Below are 21042 nucleotides of genomic sequence, written 5' to 3' on the forward strand. Positions count from 1 at the left end.
CTTTATAGAAGCCATTATCTCGCTACGGATCTCTTTTGCAATTCAAAGTTATCGGCCTCACAGCACTTTGTTAAATTTACATATGACCTAGGGCCTTGGAAAAATGTTATTTTATTATTTTATATTGACACACAATTTGACGGTTTCACTTCGATAGATTACAATCTACCGAATAATAATACGTTAAATTGTAAGCAGTATGTTGCGGTTCACAATCTTTCGACCGTTTACAATCTCGCGAGATAGATTATAATCTAACGGTATTTATAATCTTACAGTGACATAATATGCATGTCTCTATATTAGCGCCGCGAATACTTGCTCTACGTCTACACAGATCGGCCGAACATCCCTGCACATGGCCTGCGAAGGAGGCCACTGCGAGACCGCTGCTCTCCTGGTAGCGAAAGGCGCGGCGCGCGAGGCACGTGACAACTCCGGCCACACGCCCCTCCACCAAGCCGCGGTTCACCGACACACGGAGCTCGTGAAAGTACTCCTCGACGCGGGCTGCGACGTCGACGCAACAGACAATGTGAGTTTATGCTCGCCTGGTACTTTGTGTTGCAAGCGTGACGTTGCTCATGGGACGAGTTGTTGCCAAACTTCTCTGTATGAAGAGCGCGAATTGTTTCACTCGGGTACCTACCTCGGGTATTAGAGTTTTTAAAAACTACAAATAATAATCGCTAATAAAATAAATAATTAATAATAATATTTTATAGGGCCATTAAAGTAGGTAACTTAAATTAAAAAAGAAAATACTAATTACAAATATGGTAAAGCAACCAATAACAACAGCTGCCGATTAAACTAATAATGCCCATATTCACAAATCACCCAATCAATGCTTAGGGGACTCTTAGGAGACGCTTAAGTGTCCCCTAGCGGTTGGTGAAAACTAGCGTAGATTTTACTAGGATCGCAGAAACATGTAGGATATCTCCGCAGAACGGAGTGACGGCTCTACAGATGGCGTGCGCGCAGGGATGCCGAGGCATCGTAGAGCACTTACTAGCACACGGCGCCGACGTCCATTTACAGAATAATGTAAGTATAATAACCTTTATGCCAACGAGGTAATGTTCACTATAAGAAATCCAAAGGAAAATTATCTTAGAACGGACTGTATGTAGATATCGTATTCATGGAGGCAATATTTCAGCTTTATTGGTAGTCATTTTTCATAATATGTAACGTCTAGCTACCTTAGGTCGATGTGAAACAGAATATCCGATTGTTCCTCTCGAATATTTGTTTCTTAAAGTTGTTCCCATGTTTGGATAAGTAGAGGCAGTAGAGCAAATGAAATGTCAAATGATCGTTGTTAATGCTAGAATCAGGTTTGCAATCATAGTGAAAATCATTGCTTGGTAATCATCATTACATATAATATTTCACGTACTTCATTGTTCCAGACATACCTAATTAAATATACATAATGATAAAATTGTATTATTAAAGTACTAGTAATTATAACAATATCATAGTATAAAACAAGTGGATATACTCCAGTCTCTACATCATTTTACGTAATTATTCTCTGTATACACGTACAAGTTACAACTTAACATTTTACGTACTTAATTATTCTCTGTATACACAAAACATTCTAGTCTGTTGAGTTCTTAATAATAATTAAGGTACTATCAAAGAAATAATTTTCAGATTTTACCTTGAGAAAATAATTATGGAGTCGCAATTTCTTTTGGATGCTTATTTTTTAACACTCAATTATTTATATTTTTTTACAAAAAGAAACTCTTTTGACTGGAAGAACGTAGAGCAATTTTATAAGCGACCGAAGAGAGCATCCCCTTACAAAGAGGTTTACGTTTTCCTCAAATATCCTCACCTTCGAGATTTCTACGAAACTCAAGTTTCTCACTCGATATACAGAGTGGATTTGTGAAAAGATGTATTGAATAAAAGAAACTACGGTAACGTAACTGTAGTCTGTGTTATAACTTATAGCCTATAGGTAATAGGAAATTTAAAATACACGTACATAAAATGTTACATAAAATGTTTACCTGGATGATATAAAACCATGCCATTGTAATGTAACATTTAAAATCCGGTAACATTGTTAAATCCAGGCAAATTAATTAACAAAGCGCATTACGGCTTGAGTACTAGGCTCGCAGCTGCATGCTACAGGAGGTTTATTTATTTTACTAATTTGTTGACTCACCCGAGCGGTCACTGAGCCTTGGGAAATGTCCGTAATTACAAAATGAAAATGTCAGCTCATTTTCTTAGCTAACTCACCCATGTTCAGACATTTTTTATTTTATCAAGATACTAGATGACGCCGGCATCTCCGCCTTACGGCCAAAATTTACTTAACTCTTTCCGGGATAGAAAGTAACCTTTGTTCTTTCCCGGGACTATCTCCATACCGAATTTCAGAAAAATCGGTTCAAAGGTTTGGGCGTGACTGACTGACTTGCTCAGTCAAGAAATAAGAGTAATAAGCATGACTAGAGATCGCCCAATGGTCGAAATTCGACCTTAGTTTCAACGACATTAGGACTACTACCTATATTTTGTAAAAAAATATTGACTTTATCATATTTTTTTCAACTCTTGGCTCTGGGACTCAGCTGATCTCAAACTGGCCGTGTAAGCATTGTCTAAGAGTACCTATCTCAGATTCAATAAAAAAAACTATAATACATTTTCAATTTGTCAACTTATTGTCAACAGACTTCAACCATAAATAAAATAGTATAATTCGTATGTATAGGTTTATCACTCAAAAATCTGTCATTTTTCCTAGTGTGTGTGTTGTGTGTGTAATGTTTTATTTGTTAAAAAATGTATGATAAAAGCATAATTTCAAAATAATATTAGCTCGATGCACTCCTTCAGTCTTCACCATATAAACTACAGTGTGTAAGAAAAATAAGTGATAGTACTTTAGGGTGTGTACGTGTTCCTTGTAGAGAGTTCAGTGTGAAAGTAGCAGCTCTGAAAGACGAATTTTTTTTTCACCTTTGTATGGGCAAGGGCCCGACACAAGTTTAACCATAAAAAGTAAAAAAAAAATTGGTCTTTCAGCGCTGCTACTTTTACAGTGAACTCTCTACAAGGAACACGTACACACCCTAAAGTATTATCACTTATTTTTGTTACATCCTGTATAACTGTGCAAAATTTCATTCACCTACGTTACCCCATTTTTCGTCAAAAGGGATACAAAGTTTTTGGCTCACATATTAATAAATAGATATTATAATAATATTATTATTTCCTATAAATTATATTTATAACAAGAAACAAACGAAAGTTTTATTAATGTAGAGCCTTTTTTCTGAGTAGCCTGAAATGATAAGGTTTTAAGTAAGTAAGTGAATTATTATCAACTTGCAAGTATAAGTTCAAAGTTAACTAATATCGAAGATTTCAGCAGCCATACATCTGTTTTGTCTAGATCTAACAATCTAAAGACTAGGTATGTAGAGACTAGTCTCTAAAGTCTAAGTAGGACATACCTTTTTACTTTTCTGCCAACACAGTAACTTTTTAGTGTCCTAAAACAGACAGTATTTTCAAAACCATCGATATTTATAACCGACTTCTAAAAAGGGGAGGTTTAGAGAAACCTCCCCTTTTTAGAATAGAGATTGGACCGTATGTTTTTATGTTTGTTCACGGTCCGTGAACAACGTTTATATCCGTGAATCACGGATATAACTTCGCCGCTTATGAACCGATTTTGACGATTCTTTTTTTGTTGGAAAGAGGATACTTTTTTTTTTAATACTTACTTTAAAACAAGTGGCTCCATTGCATGGTAAGGAAATACTGGTTGAAGTAGATTTTTTTTAATTGTTTTTTTTCTTCAGGTGGGCTCATCAGCGCTGCACGCCGCGTGCGCCGCCGACGCGCAAGAGATAGTCGAGCTGCTGGTAGCTAGCGGCGCCGACCCCGCGCTCACCGACCAGGTAACCTCCTACACATTCATGTGTACCTGGTGATAGAGACATAATTGTTATTATTGAATATTATTATTAAAATAATAATGATCGATTGGTTTTTAATTAAAATATCTGCAGGTACACAGATTACGGGTAAGTTATGGGTAAGTATAATAAAGTATTAAACTTTTTTTATTATCTATCTTATTGAAATTTTATGTCGGTAAGTTGGTGCCACGTCCTGTCTTTTTACTGCTTTCTTATATGGAACATGAAAGTTTATTATACTTTCGAGCACTGATCTAGTAAGTGATTGGTGCTATAAAACTGTCTTCAAACGTATACCAGCGTATACGAAATAATGAACTGTCAGAGAAATTCTGGTCATGCCGTCATGCCACTCATGTCTACATAATTTGGTCGGGTTTTAAAAAGCACAGCCGACAAAATATCACGACCACGGAGCTCTCTGTATTAGCTCCGTGATCACGACTAACTTTGAATCCCTGCCCTCTGTTGTCTCTTTACGCTTAAGTAAACCACTGATCAATTTTGAATCTTATTTTTATGGGTTTTACTTTGAGTCCCGAGGAAGGACAGAGGATTTGTATAATATCCCGGAAATCACGATTTTGTCCTAACTACAAACGGTTTTCGCCCCAACTTTGTTAAAATATATTTTGTATATTATAAACATCTAAAAATGCATTAGGTAGCCATATTGAATATTTTATAAATTCAGCAAAGAATTTTTGTAAGTTGTAACTAATTGCAAAGTTTCGTTTACCGTCTAGACTTCTAGAGCCTAGACTCTAGACTACTTAATAATACTCTAGCTGTTGGTAACATAGTTATTACATTATTGTATTATATTTAGGTATATAATTAGTACTTAATTAGCTTACAAATGAGTGAGAATTACTACAACGAATTACGTTTAATTACCCCAGGTGTAAACGGCGATGCAATGCGATGCATTTTTATATAATCCATTCAAAATTTAATTTTATTTACTACTAGATCGCGCTACTATCGCGCGGGAACCGTACATTTTTCCGGGATAAAAAGCATCCTATGTCCTTTCCCGAGACTCAAAGTATCTCCATGCAAAATTTCAGCAAAATCGGTTCAGCGGTTTCGGCGTGAAGAGGTAACAGACAGACAGACACACTTTCGCATTTATAATATTAATAATAATAATGGAAGTATGAAATATGGATAGTACTGGATGGATGCAATGTTATACACGCTAGAGGTAGCACCAGCAGTTAACAAAAAGTTTTGTTCAACGTTTGACAACGTTAACTGTCAGTATTCTATTCTGATACGTAGGTTAGACGGTTAAATTTTCATCAATCTGATCCATCAATCCGGTAAAGATTGAAGAAGATTTGATCGTCTAACCCACGGATTGATGGATTGATCATATTTTTAATATGAACTTTTTGTAACCATCAATATTCCGTACTTAAATCAGATTGATGGATCAGATTCATGAAAATTTTACCGTCTAACCGGCGACTTACCTACGGGCTACGACTAATATTATGACGTGAGCAACATATTGGATTTTGGTCGAATTGTTTGTATTGCATGTGCCCTATATATTATTATTATTCGTCGGGCTGCCTTTTTATGGCTCGCATTTAAGAGCGACTTGACTACCTAAACCTAGATTTCAAAATCTGTAAGGTCTAGAAAACTGATTTTTTGACACAAGTAACTTCAGTTCATGAAGATTAATTAATGCTCAAGACGCAAACACAATTACTGAAAAAAGCTCGATAGTTTCTTTTTTACAAAAAACCTTATTTTAGACACATTTTTGCTTGGATCTTCGAAGTCTTTTCTTTAATATTTTAATATCTAAAAAGGCATTGATAAAACCTTTTGCTCAAAAACACTTTTTTCATAATCTTTATAGGTAGTTCGTTTTTTATTAAAGTAAAACTAACTTGGCGATGATTCCGCGCCATCCTTTTTCACCTGACATAATGTGAGTGTGAAGAGAGAAGGACGATGTTTGATTTTTTGAGTCAGGAGTATGAAAACGTTGCAATGTGAACGAATCCGTAAGCGTGCTAATCTTACATCAGCCTATTTCCAAGATAGAGACTATATTAATTTAAATTTTAGATAAGCCACAAATCTTAATGCACGTAGTCAGCTGCTGATAACGGACCATCTCGTTCACGTCAGCTTTCGATCATAAAAACAGCATCTCAATCGGCCTATCTGATTAGAAGCTATGCTACATTCAGACACAGTAAAGCTCAAAAAAAGTAGACGCCGATCATAATCTTTCAAATTAATACCATATAAACAGTATAAAAACCGTATAAAATCAAATGAAAAATAAGTCAGGGTGTTAATATTTTATGTATAAACGTGCTATAAAATACGAGGCGGAAAAAACACCATTCGATGATGATTGCGTTGATTTTAGCGTCTACTCTTTTTTCAGTCTGTACATGCTCCTCTCTTTGCATGGGGCTAAAAAGAAAACTAGGGGACACCCGGGTTTGAACCGGGGACCTCTCGATCTGCAGTCGAATGCTCTACCACTGAGCTATATCCCCACACGTCCTTATGATTCAATTTCTAAATCACAGCACAATAGCGTAGGAGATAAAGTGTATGACTAATGCTGACGTCACTCTGTGTGCCAACTTTCCGCTGATATGGAATTTAATTAACATATCATTTTGTCGTTAATGATTAGACTAGCTATCTAATTTGGAACACTGAACATGGAAGAACTGTTCGCATAGGTATCGGGGAACCTCGGTGTAGGCTGTAGCTCCGTGGTCCCCAACCTTTTTTTCATACGGGCCACAAGCATATCTTGGTCTTGATGTCACGGGTAGGGAATGCAATCTCGTAAAGGCCGAGATCTCGCGAGAACGAGATTGCACTTGAGCATAAAACGAAGCACGGACGGACGGAGTTGCGATCATGGAGTTAAAACAAAGAGGAGCTGGCCTAAGCGACTGTGCACTGTGATTTTCAACTAGGTTCAGTGGTTAAGAGATACTATAGCTTTAAACTCATGGTAGAGCTACAGGTGTGAAAACCCACTCTCACATAAGTATGTTGTAGCAAAGGGTAAAGGTATATCCATCAAAATCTATCAAAGACATCCTTTTGGAATCATCTAGAAGAGTTTTTTATTTTATTTGCGGACATTTCTAATAATGACTCCTTTTGCTTAGTACTCAAACGTTCGTAACCGCAAACGGATTACGAATCCAGACATCTTTTCCAGCCAGTCATCAAGCCACCATTACGTAAATCTTGTCGCGAACCGTCAAATGGGGAACCCCTAGGAGTTAGCGTTCCCTACTTTGAGAAACCCTGCCTTTAAGCATTACAATTCACTCAGTTACTGGCTACTGCTCTAACGCTATTTGATCCTTTAAAAGCAACATTAAGCAAACAAAAGGCTGAGCACTTTGCGATATTGATTCCACATAAAAATTGTTTATGATGCTCTGGTTAAATTGAGTTTGAGAAGGGTAAAACTTGCTGCTCTATAAAAAGTTTGTCTACATTTATATATATATATATATATATATATATATATATATATATATATATATATATATATATATATATATATATATATATATATATATATATATATATATATATATATATATTTTTTTTTTTTTTTTTTTAATTCATTTTGATTTTAAACAATGAGTAGCCAACAAAAGTTGCAATTGTTCATTCATATAAAATATTAGCATTATAAAGAATTATTATAGTCCGTCAAGAAAGTGAAGAAATTAAAAAGTGGCAACATCGTAATTCGTAGTGTCATCCCTTTTTTCTTAGATTGATTTGAAAGGGATGACACTAATTTATTTATCACGGTTATTTGCACTTCTAAATTTTAATCCATATCTACTAATATTATAAATGTGTGTCTGTCTGTCACCTTTTTACGCTCAAACCACTGGACCGATTTTGCTGAAATTTGGTATTACTTATATTTGAGTCCATAGGAGAGGACATATTATTATGATACTTTTTATCCCGGAAAAATGTACGGTTCCCCCGCCAAATGAGTTGCGGGCGTCATCTAGTACTAAAAACCATAAAATATAATTTTACAATCACATTTCGTTTAGAACAGCTTAGGGAATGCAATACCGGGATACCGGGATCCCGAAATACCGGGATCCCGCATGTATTTTGCGGGACTAATCCCGTTCGAAAATTTAGCGGGATCCCGCGGGACTGGCGGGATTACAAAGAAGCGTGATTGATACGTGTAGCTCTGCGCGAGGGGATGCGAGAACTGGCTACAGGCAGCCCACTAAACAATTTACAGTCAATTCACCTATATTTCACTTTAAATTATAATAATTGTACCAACCAGCTTGGAAGCTGAGCGAACTTTTTCAGCTGCTGGCTACTTTGTGTCGAATATCAGGAGCCGTTTGGGAGGCGACAAAATTAATACATAATATAACTTTTATAAGCTTGGGCTGTATGTATGTAATGGAATCTTTTAGTACAATTTTCTCTATATTTCGAATTTTTTTTTTCATAAAACATGAAAAGAAATAGGCATGGTTTCTTTAGTTTATTTTAACTATTATTATTATTACGTAGCCATTTCCAAAAAATGATTAGTTTTTTTTACATCTGAAGTCTGAAGTAAGTATTTAAAAACCCTTGTAAAAAAAGTGTCCGACAAAATTAGTTTCATTTGATTTCTAAGAATAAAACGGGGTCTATCAACTTAAGTCATTATAACTATTTATTTTGAAAGTTTAAGTCTACTCTGCGGAATCCCGCAAATACCGGGATCCCGCGGGATTATGATGGTTCAGTCCCGCAAATACCGGGATTGAAATTATCTGACGGGATTGCATTCCCTAGAACAGCTATCGCAACCCGCGGCACGCCGGGACTTTATATGTGGCCCGCGTGATGTTAAACCATTTTTTAAATTCACGCCCACCGGCAAAATAATGTAGTCGTCATGAAAGTTTTTGTTCACTTTTAATTCGTTAATTTTGAAGATTTTTTTGTTGCGGCCCGCGACACTAAGACCAAAACATGTTTGTGGCCCGTATGAAAAAAAGGTTGGGGACTACTGGTTTAGAAAGAAACCGTAGACCATTTTCAAAATTCATAATTACCTATTAGCTAATATATCTATTATTATGTCCTTTCTTCCCCGTGCAGTGGTTTGTCTTCAGCGGTATGTTTCGTCGTCGAGAGCATCTTTTTTCTTTGGGCTTTGATGGATAACCATGATTGACACTGTGATTGCGTTACTAACTTACTACTTAGGCCCACTTGCGCCAGACTGGGTTAACACGCTTAACTCTGAGTTAAATTATACTTCGAATTTAAATTCACATCATGTCTTGCACCACCAAGAGTTAGGAGTTAACCTCGTGTTAATTTTTTAAATTTTTAACCCACCGATGTCGGAGGGTCAAGTCAACTAACTCTGGGTTAGTAATATCAAAACTGAGATTTTTCGGTTATGACTTATGTAGTTTGTTGTGTTCAGTAATAGGTACCGGTTTTATTATGTGTTTAACCATGATAAATGATCAGTGGTTGTTATCTGATGATGATGAAGAAATTATCGAATACATTAGTTCGGACTCGTATTACAGAAGGATTGCAGAACGGACCGATCTGTTTAGGGTCCCGTATTTACTCACAAAGAGACAAAGATTTCCATTGAAGATTTCGCCTAGAAAAAGAAACTGTTCTCTTTTTATTATATAAAATTGAAAATAATTGCAATATACAAATGATCATAAAAAGTAAGTCCCTACCAAAGTTTAATAATAATATCATTGGATTAGTGCGTCTTTAGTGAACTCCTTTATAAATAGGTAGACTAGATAAACATTGGACACAAGTGTTTCTTCCCAATTTTTATCATTTTCCGCTTAATTTATTTGCACAAAATATCACAACACGCATGCACAATGCGACATAGAACCACGTGTCATTTCAAATCTGACATAAGGAGATAGCCTTATTTAAAGTACTGTGGAGCGAGAGAGAGCAGTACACTTAAATTATTCAGCTGGTGCAATATATTGTAGTATGAGTTAAAAATTAAAAACGTTAACACTGAGTTATTAAGCCCCGGGTTATTTATTTAAGTAACTCAAAGTTTTGGCGCACGTGGCCCTAACTGTCTATAATTAGTTATTACTATATATAACAAGCAAAATACATATAAATAGTTTACTATGAAAATAGCAGCGCCGAAAGAGCAATTTTGTTGTGTGTTTTGTATGGACAAGCGCCCCAGCGTTAGAATTTTCCCATACAAAAGTTGATAAAAAGTTTATCTTTCAGGGCTGCTACTTTCACAGTGAACTCTATAATATAGGGGTTCCATACACACCATAAAGCATTATCACTTGGTTTTGTTACAGCCTGTAATCTATAACGTTATCGCGCCCATCTTGGGTCCACGCGGAGCGGGGCTATAAACAAATATGCCCTTTACACGTAACCGCTTGTGTTTGTCCATCATGGCCAACGTGGAGAGGCTACATTAATATAATATTGGATCTGGCCCGTCCCGTATGACAAGATATTAATGACTCTGCGCTCCGCTCATGTCATGTCACATGAGGATGGAAACAATTAGCCTGGCCCTGGGGAAATCACAGAGAATGTCACTGTGTTATGGATGGAGCCAGGATAAAAGTGTACGAAATTCAAGTACCTACCTATGTATGAAATATGAATTATTCATGTGGAAAAGAACACGTTTTAAGTTATGAGAGGTGCAGGTTATGTTGTTTTTAAATATTTAAACAACTAAGTACATAATATAATACAGGGGCGTAGCTACCGCCGTATCAGTCGTATCAATTATACGGGGCCCCCGTAGGTCGGGGGGGGGGGATCCAATGTGCGTAAACAAAAATTAATAAAAACTTCCCAAATATTTAAATTTCAGAAATGAGAAAAGTAAAAAAAATCTTTTTTCCCGACTTAAGCGTGCGTTCAAATTTTAAGAACTTCTATGGGACAGAAACGCCTTTTAGACCTGTCACTATTGTCCATAGAGGCAGAAACTTTAGAAAAACTAAGTCATCATCAGCTATGAATGACTTAATTAATCAATTTGCCGAAAAAAAGGCAAGGAGAGTTAATATTTAATTTGAATTGTTTTTAAACTGTAACATAATTTTTTTAGAGATGTGCCGACTAGTCGCCGATTAGTCGGTAAAGCCGACTATCCGGCTACTTTTGTAGTCGGCGAATAGTCGGCAAAAAGCGCCGACTATCCGGCTTTTTATTGTTTTACTATTTATTGATATTACATTTAAGAAAAACCTTGATCGTATTGAAGTTAATTGATTGTCTTTCTGAAATTACTTGCTTGTAAATAAATATCCATGACATTTATTTTTACTTAATAACAACATGATATTTTCTTTATTCTAAACAATTTTAATAAAAAAATACGTGTGGCACTCGAGGACTGCCGCGGTAAAGCTATTGCATAGCTTTACCGCTTTACATCATGACGTTAACATAACCAAAACACGATCCGACACGTTCGCAGGCGGCGTATGCGACTTACTTTAGTAAACGAATCGTTACGAAAACATCTGAAACCATGATCGGTTAGCCGACTAGTCGACCGATTAGTCGGCTTTTTTAGAACCGACTAATCGGCTAGTCGGCTAGTCGGCCAAAGTCATGATCGGAACATCTCTAAAATTTTTGTTTTAATTTTATGCAAACATTTTTTTCTTTTTTAAGAAATCTTTACCCTTCCTAAGGGCCCTCAAACAAATTTTATACGGGGCCCCGCCAAAGTACTCTACGCCCCTGATATAATACCTTATATGTAGGTACCTGTTTAGAGTTAGGAACATACCCGTAATTATTGAAAATTCGAACACAGATTCGTAAAAGCTAGTTATGCTTTCAAAAAATTTTCACCCCATAATAGGAGACATTAAAAATTATAATATTACCCATATAAAGCACTTTTCTACATTAGGTACTTCCTTAAACGATTGTTAGAAGGATGTTATAGTAGAAACGTCTAAGGAAACAACTCGAAAAAAGAATGTAGAGTTCTTAAAATATAATCTTTCCAAAAGACTTACCTACACAAGTTAAGCGTAGCAAAACAGTTAGTTTCAAATCAACACGTTCCAAATTCAGACTTATCTCTTTTTACGACGCAATGTATATACGTTTCAATAGTCATTGCATTCGAAAATAATAATAAAAAAGAAATTGCTTGAATTTGAAATAAGAATTCGGAGCAACAGCTCTGAATTATTGAGACTCCGTTCATTCCGTGCCGCTCTGCGATCCTGGTAACTTAACATCTTTTGCATAATACAAATCGCGAAAAATAAACGGAACCATGTTGAATAAACAACTTATACTGTGATTTGTGAACAACTAATCTGCCGTGAAGTAATTTAAGATCTCTACTCTAAAATATTATATACTTAATCTTTGATTTGAGAGATTATATCAAAGAGAATATCACTACGTGGATTATAGCGGAAAATGATAATCTAATAATAATAATCTACATGATTTTTGACATTTTTGTCCAACTCAGAACATCAGACAACTTGCTATTGCAAGTATGCACTGCAAGCTGTATTCAGCTTGCAGTGCATACTGCATAGTCCTTTATATGCATACAATCATAATAATATAATAATTATAAGGCTCTTTCAGCTCTGAAGTTGAAGTCAGGGAGCTCGCGACTCGCGAGGCAAATCATAAAATTCATTCATTACAAAAGTAAAACCTGTTATACTGCCGACGTCTGCCGCACTCTAAACTCATTAATTACTTCACTGTAATTAAATTATGATTTTGACATAAGCCATACATTATCTGTCAAACTCTTCATTAAATTGAAGTTTAATCAGCAATGTTTCTGAGTGCGGATGTAAGTTGTTGGCACATTCCTGATTCCCATGGCCCCACATCCCACCTGAAACTCTAATCAGTTCCTGGCATGTGCTATTTGTCCCACAAAACTTCTGATCTCCTTATGTAATCTGATACAGGGCCGGATTTGTATTTTTTATGAGTAAGTATAGGATGAGTATAGACCACTTTAATTTTACTGACCCTATGTACGACTCTTTCGCCATCCTAGGGCGCTGCCCTAGGATGGCGAAAGAGTCGTACATAGGGGGTCTATACTCAAAGTATAGGATGAGTATAGACCACTTTAATTTTACTGACCCTATGTACGACTCTTTCGCCATCCTAGGACGCTGCCGCCCATATGCCATGGCCTATACTGCCTATACATAAATCCTGAGCTGATCTGTTGACATTTTCCAGTGGTCCCAGTCGCCGGTTAGCGTTGCGGGCGGCGCAGCGGAGTCCCCGCCTGAGGGCTTCCGGCGCGCGGCGCGGGGCTCCTTCTCCGCCATCTTGGATCTACTGACTGCCACCACCAATCTTGATCACCATGTAAGTTAGTTTTACCTGCGTATCTATTATATCATCTAATATGAACAGCATAGAAAGGCTGAACCAATTAGTTTTTTAGAATATAGACCAGGTTCCATATTTCAGGGTGCTTACTCAAATTGCATTTAGTACTAGTTTCGATGGGGAAATTAGATATCAACAAGTGCATGTCGGGCCACGCGCAATATAGGGTTCCGTAGTACCGCTAGTTTTTTTTTAATTTTTGTATGGTCAATGAATGTAAGTACATATTTTATAACGTGTTGAAACACTACTAATAACATCATCTCAGTTACGTTAAAAGGAATTTGAACGAAAAGTTCCTTTATACCGCCGAATAGGTACTTACATTTTTTTAGTTGATCGATTATAACTCAAAAACTTATGAAGTCTTCTTAGCCGTGATAGTTTTCCTTTTAAATTCAGCATATTGCCTACTCCCATCAGAGAAGCCACCGTTTAGCTGGTAGAAAGGGGAACACTGGACTCTTAACGATTTTTTTCCACTTTAAAACTTAATATTTCACAAACGGATCCCTAAATCGGAAATGATCTATCAATAATCATAATATTTTTTAAAAACCTATCCAACAACACCCCACACGATGGGGTGGACGCGAAAAAAATCCATCCCCGCTTGATGTGTATTGTGTAGGGAAGGTACCATAAAAAAAATTAAGATTTCATTTACCATTTTGTCGGCATCATTAATAACATGTGCATTCATGCCAAATTACATCTTTGTAGGTCTTATAGTCTCTGAGCAAAACCGCGGACAGACAGACAGACGGACAGACGGACGGACAGACCGATACTGTAAGGGTTTCTTGTTGACTACGGAACCCTAAAAATGAACGAAGTCAATGCCCATACATTCGTGACATTCTAACTTTGTCGCGATTAACGAATTCAATAATTTGGCTAAGCACTTACTAGTTTCTGCATGAAAAGTACATATCAATCCATTTTCACCAATATTAATATATCAATCTCAGAAGGATATCTAGCTTAAATAATATATATGTTACGCTCAAAGCCCGAAAACGCTCAGTGAGCGAAAAAATGGCTCACAACGCGTTGTGGTAATAGTAAAACGGCCATGACGCGAAATTCGCGTCGTGGCCCTAGTGAAAAAGGCCACGACGTGTTCTGGTAATCACAGAAATACCACAAAGCGAAATTCGTGTCGTGGCTGACGTGCTATTCGACCACAACGCGTTGTGGTAATCGAGAAAAGCCATGACGCGTTCTGAGCATTTAAAAACAGCCACGACGCGAATCCGTGTTGTGGCCCTAATGAAAACGGCCACGACGCGTTCTGAAACCAGGTTAGTTATTGAGGAGTAATTTTATAGCGCCCAAGTGTGTGCGCAATACACAAGAGCACTCTGGTTTCAATGAAACTAGGCCAGTTACGCAGGGATAATTTTTATAGTGCCCAAGTGTGTGTGCAATACACAAGAGCACGTTACGCAGGAGTAGTTTTATAGTGCCCAAGTGTGTGCGCAATACACAAGAGCACTCTGGTTTCAATGAAACCAGGCCAGTTACGCAGGAGTAATTTTATAGTGCCCAAGTGTGTGCGCAATAAACAAAAGCACTCTGGTTTCAATGAAACCTGGCCAGTTAAGCAGGAGTAATTTTATAGTGCCCAAGTGTGTGGGCAATACACAAGAGCACTCTGGTTTTAATGAAACCAGGCCAGTTAAGCAGGAGTAATTTTATATTGCCCAAGTGTGTGCGCAATACACAAGAGCACTCTGGTTTCAATGAAACCAGGCCAGTTAAGCAGGAGTAATTTTATAGTGCCCAGCCCTAGTGAAAACTTCACTATTACCATAACGCGTTGTGAGCCATTTTTTCGCATATATATTTAAATTGTGTAAATTGCAAACACGATCAATTTGTTGGTTCCAGTTAAGAGGATTCCACACCGCCATTTTTTCCATACAAACGTTGTCCCCTGTTTCCTCCCTGGATAATGCTAGTAGAGTTATAATTTTTTTCCTGAATATCTACGGCCACTAATACAATGTCCCTATGTTTTCTTTTTTTTCATAATTTAATTATTAAATAAGATATGAACGTTCAAAAACCCAAAAAAATGGCCAGATTTTCCACTGTGTTCAAACGTCCAGAAAACAGATTTGGATAGATTATACAAAAAAAGCAAAACATAGGAACACAGCTCAAGCCTTTTTTTAATCTTTAATGAAAAAAGTACTTAAATCGGTTAAGTTTTGGAGAAGGAATCAGGGGACAACGAATCGTTGATTTTCTGGATTTTCTGCAGTTGTCTCTATCGCGTTCTGCGGTATAGGCTTGAGGTAAGGGAGACAGCTATAGATATTACACGTACTTTTTTTTCATTTCTCTAGCCGCTGTGGTATCCTCTTAAACCTTGTATCTATTACTAGACCAAAATATGTTTGTTCTTGAACTATCTCAATAGGGGGACATTTACACACTGTACTAGTTGAGTGTAGGCAGTCATGATTATGAAATATTAGATTTGCGGTATCATGGGAATGCATGTTATACGGGGATTTAATCAAAAGTAGTTTTGTTTTGGTCCCATTGATGACTAAGCCGGCATCGTGACACCATCTGAGAAGAGCGTTAAAGTCCTGTTGCAGAAGTTTTTTTGCTGTTTGGGGGTTGTCTAATTCAATAACGAGGCAGGTATCGTCTGCAAATTGGTAGCAGGTGCAGTGTTTGATACAACTGCCCATATTATTGACGTAGGTCAGGAAATACAATGGCCCCAAAACAGAACCCTGCGCTGTGCCTTCCGTCACTTTTATTGGGTCGCTATAGGTGTTATCAATTTTTACAGAGTAGGTGCGGTTTTGTAGGTAGTTTTTGCACCATTGTAGTAGGGGTCCACGTATGCCAGACTTTTCCAATTTATCGACAAGCTTTTTGTGTGACAGTGTGTCAAAGGCACGTGTAAAATCAATAAAAAGCACAAAAACTTGTCTTTTATTATTCAGGTGACCGTTTACTTCATCAGTTAATTTAGACAAAAGTTCGGAGGTACTCTTACCGGCTTGAAAACCAAATTGATTTTTATTTATTACCTCATGATTTTTATAAAATGTATGTATCTGGTCACATATGTGTTTTTCTACAATTTTATCAGTAGTAGATAACAGTGTGATGGGGCGATAGTTGGTGTACGCGTTACGTTTACCCTTCTTATGAATGGGTCTCACGCTGCCTACTTGCAGATCATCAGGGTATAGGCCGGTTTTAACGCTACAATTTATTGGGTCTGCAATACTAGATGCTACATCTTGACCCGCAATCCGTATGTCGGAAATTTTGATGTTATCTGGACCTGGCGCTTTATTTATATTTAATTTATTTATGATTTTATGAACACTTTGGGAGGTAGCTTTTTTGTAAAGAATACTTGAGTTAAGGGGTTGAGGCTCGTGGCTTGAGCTATAAAATTGTGTCGTACAGTTCGGAATGATATCTTTAAGCCCTTGAGCGTCGAATGCGTTGTGTATAGCAGAATCAATAGATAACTTTACTCGTCCTAGCATTTGGTTAATGATATGGTAAATCTTTTTAGTATTTTTAGAATTTTGATTGATGTATCAATGTAATATTTATTCTTTTTGAACTCTAATACTTTATTTACTTTATTTCTAATTATATTATAGTCCAGTCTAAGTTTAGCATTACCAGTAGGTATCGTTTTTCCATTTTGAAAATAATTTATCTCGCTTCTTACATAATCGATTTATATCAGTGTCAATCCAGCGAAAATTACATCTCGTGCTCTTTTTTGAAGATTTTAACAAGTTTGCGGTTGATAATTTGTAGACATTTTCAATTTGCCGTGGTGATCGGCCAGTACAACATCGAGCACTGCCGAGTACGGACGAAATGTGGGAAACCTAGCAAATATGTGGTCAATGCACGTTCTAGTGGCAATATTCAGTCTTTTTTCAATTCTTGTGTACTGTGAAATTCCACACATCAGTCCGCGCTCAGACAGAGCTCTTAAATATGTTTCAGTGTGTGATGTTTTAATTTTTAGGTCTATGTTAATGTCCCCAATGAGTAGAAAGTTCTGTTTTAAGTCAAACTTTGAAATATAATTACTAAGTTCCTTTACAAACAGATTCTTGTTAGTGGATGGTGGCCTGTAGACTGCACAGACGACCGCATCACAACCAGAAACTAGTTCAATTGTGCCAATAATACATTCGAACATGATAGTTTTACAAGGCATTAGGGTAAATTTTAAGTGATTTCGTACATAAATAATAATTCCACCACCTCTTTTATCAGTGCGTAGTTGTGAATGTAGGTTATAGCCTGGTAGGTTAAATAAATGAATTACATTGCTAGATATACCAACTTCTGTTAGCACAATTAAATCTATTGGAAACTTACAGTCTGAAATAGTTTGCTGTAATTTATTGAAGTTCTTTATTAAAGATCGAATATTAAAATGTATGCATGACAACTTAACACAACTCTTAGGTGGTAAATTATTATACAATTGTTTAGTAGAAACTCTACCGGCATTATCCAGGGAGGAAACAGGGGACAACGTTTGTATGTAAAAACGGCGGTGTGGACTCCTCTTAAGTCCCGGGAAAGCCGAAATGACATGGGATACTGTAATGGAAAATTTTACGGTTTTCGCTCGATAATTGAATTTTTACGCAACGCAGTTATCAAATACATATAAGTAGGTATTCCTGTATTCATAATTTATTAAGTACTTTATGATAAGTATAGAGTTTTGTAAATATTATTGAATAGCTCATAATAATATAATTATATTATGTACCTACAGGTATATTTCAGAAGGGCCTGTATTCACTTTCACTTTGATTAGTGCGAGTGCAGGTGATAAGTGATTAGGAGAAAATAAAGGACTTGCACTAATCAGTCGCTGTCCACATTTCTGTGCTGTCCACAATTGCTTTCTCCTGATTAACGCCTTCCATGTTTTATGTTCCCTGCGGGAACAGTACCACGATAATAACTAACCTAACCTAACTCACAGATTTTAGAAGTAAGCCTAACTCTTTCCTATCTATGGTCTACGCTGTGCCATATATTTGTCTGTAAGAAAGCTAAGACAAAACATAATATTATAATTGTCATATTTTGTTAACACAAAAGGAAAGACAACAAAAAACTACCTACACTTTCATATACAGTGTGTAACAAAAATAAGTGATAATACTTTAGGGTGTGTACGTGTTCCTTGTAGAGAGTTCACTGTGAAAGTAGCAGCGCTGAAAGACCAAAATTTTTTTTCACTTTTGTATGGGCAAAGGCCCGAGCGCCACGAGTTTCCCCATACAAAAGTGAAAAAAAATTTTGGTCTTTCAGCGCTGCTACTTTCACAGTGAACTCTCTACAAGGAACACGTACACACCCTAAAGTATTATCACTTATTTTTGTTACACCCTGTATATCATCAATAATTATCATTTATTTCAGGATCCCCCTGACGCCTCCGCGTCGCCGCGAGCGGAGCGATCCAGGGAAGTGTCACCCGCAACTAACGAAGGTAAAGTAGCGGAAGGGGGTAGGGACAAACCCTTTGACCCTGGCCTTGGTACACTCCAAACTCTATTCTTTAAGAGGATACACCAGGGGCGAGAGAATTTGAAAATGTATTGCAGTCTCACCAATCTCAAGTCTCCCACCGCAGAGCGCGATAGAGACAACACGACAAAAGTTCTAATAAAACAACAGAAAATCTTCGATTCGTTGTCCGCTGATTCCTTCTCCAAAACTTAACCGATTTAAGTGCTTTTTTCATTAAGAATTAAAGCAAGGCTTAAGCTGTGTTCCTAAGTTTTATTTTTTTTGTATATTTTAGCCAGTTTTGTTTTCTGGGTGTTTGAACACAGAGGAAAATCTGGCCACTTTTTGGGGTTTTTAGACGTTTTTATCTTTTTTAATAATAAAATTATGAAAAAAATGAAAAGATAGGGACATGCTAATAGTGGCCATAGATATTCAGGAAAAAAATCAAAGCTCTACCGGCATTATCCAGGGAGGAAACAGGGGACAACGTTTGTATGGAAAAACGGCGGTGTGGACTCCTCTTAAGCAACATTGAAGAAAGGATAAGAGGTTACTAGTTATAACAATATCAATCAATTGTAATACCTACTTACTTAAATTTATATGTTGCTATTAAACGGTTTAACATATCGCGGCTGAATGCAAATATTAAGTCGGTTATCTATACCTCCTTTGGTTTGCCTATCAAACAGCTGTATCTAAGTACAAAGATCTCTTTCTTCATTACTTAGGATTAAATAGGTACGGACAGTCCGCATCCGTCCGTCAGCCATCTTTTACTTTGGTACCGTACCGTACGGTATTACATTATACGAATTAATATGGTTAGACCAAAATTAATCGATTACGTGCCGTACTTCGGAAATCCTCATTAAATTACGTAAGTCCCGATCCTTTTTCATTCAATTCAAGATTGAACAAAAACAGATTTCATTATCTAAAAGTAAGCTATAAGTAATTGAATAAGTTATAAAAGTATTGAGTAGATACCAAAAATAAATAGGCCTACCTCTACACAGTTACCGATATTAGTATTACAAGAATGTTCGCTAATGCTTACGAGTTTCATACCTTGGTTTTTCATACATTACCTACTAAATTACCAATATAAAATATTAAATATTATTGCGTGCCTTACGCCGATTCTTCTCGCTGGGGCTAGCTCCTAGCTAAAGTTTTAGTTTGTAGCCGATTTGGAAATAAAGCATTAGTGTACCGAGTACCGGCCTGGGGCGGCAGCGTCCTCGGGGGCGGCAGATTTCGTACATGGGGCAGCGAAAATTAAGTGGCCTAGATACACTCGGAAAAAAATATATAAACTGGCACTGGTACTGGCAGCAGTTGTACTTATATAATACCATAAACCTCGACAGTATATATTAAGTCTATGTATAATACCCTCTAATAGAGATACGAATTACGAGGTTATTAAAAATAAATTAATACAAACCAGACCAGACGAGCCCACAACTCACAAGTCGTCTGCGGTTATTTCATGTAGTCCGCTGCCGAGAGGCATATATTTTATGGTATACTGTTCTTCCAGGCACCGAGGTGGACAATGAGAGGTGATGGTCGGCGACCACGCTGCTGGATCGACTCGCACAGCGCGGTTTCGCGGCAGACACGAGGCTTGCTCTACCACCTACAGGCAAGTGCTTCAATGCCTGCTTACCAATTAGTTAATACTACATAGCAGTGGCGGCCCTAGGGGGTGGCAAACAGGGCAATCGCCCGTGGCCTCGGTCTTGCAGGGCATTTTTTCGAAGACAAAGGTCCCCGCAAAGACCGTCTGCCCGGGACATCGCAATGGGTTAGGCCGCCACTGCTACATGGTCCTTAGGAAATGAAAGGTGTTGCTTGCTCGACGGGGCCGGTAGGACTAAGGCTGGTATAAATAGTAAGTACTTAAGATGCGACCCGGTTTCAAGACGCGGTTCGGCTCTGTAATTGGTCCAAATGTTGACAGCCAACCAATCACAGAGCCTGAACCGTGTCTTGAGACCGAGATGCATCTTGAGTACTATTTATACCAGCCTAAATATCTCCGCTACAATAACATTTTAAATCATTGTATTCCCCGTTT

At 37.2% G+C, this 21042-nt stretch overlaps 1 protein-coding gene and 1 non-coding gene across 2 annotated transcripts; one reads left to right on the top strand and one right to left on the bottom strand.

Moving 5' to 3' along the window:
• The first annotated feature begins 334 nt into the window (after positions 1–334).
• LOC121734228 (serine/threonine-protein phosphatase 6 regulatory ankyrin repeat subunit B-like) lies at positions 335–20602 on the top strand. Its single transcript, XM_042124707.1, has 6 exons — positions 335–535; positions 952–1050; positions 3852–3950; positions 13257–13388; positions 18864–18933; positions 20503–20602. The coding sequence occupies exons 1-6, from the start codon at positions 359–361 to the stop codon at positions 20526–20528; spliced, it is 603 nt and encodes a 200-aa protein (XP_041980641.1). The 5' UTR covers positions 335–358; the 3' UTR covers positions 20529–20602.
• Positions 6431–6502, bottom strand: Trnac-gca. The gene has a single exon. It is a non-coding gene; the product is annotated as a tRNA-Cys (tRNA).
• Positions 20603–21042: the final 440 nt, after the last annotated feature.

This window comes from Aricia agestis, chromosome 15 (genome assembly GCF_905147365.1).
Source record: "Aricia agestis chromosome 15, ilAriAges1.1, whole genome shotgun sequence".
In the NCBI taxonomy this organism is placed as follows: domain Eukaryota; kingdom Metazoa; phylum Arthropoda; class Insecta; order Lepidoptera; family Lycaenidae; genus Aricia; species Aricia agestis.

Coding starts and splice junctions, on each gene's coding strand:
- LOC121734228 (XM_042124707.1), top strand. CDS start 359: ATGGCCTGCGAAGGAGGCCACTGCGAGACCGCTGCTCTCCTGGTAGCG. Junction 3,951..13,256: donor ACCCCGCGCTCACCGACCAG/GTAACCTCCTAC, acceptor GACATTTTCCAG/TGGTCCCAGTCGCCGGTTAG. Junction 18,934..20,502: donor GTCACCCGCAACTAACGAAG/GTAAAGTAGCGG, acceptor CTGTTCTTCCAG/GCACCGAGGTGGACAATGAG.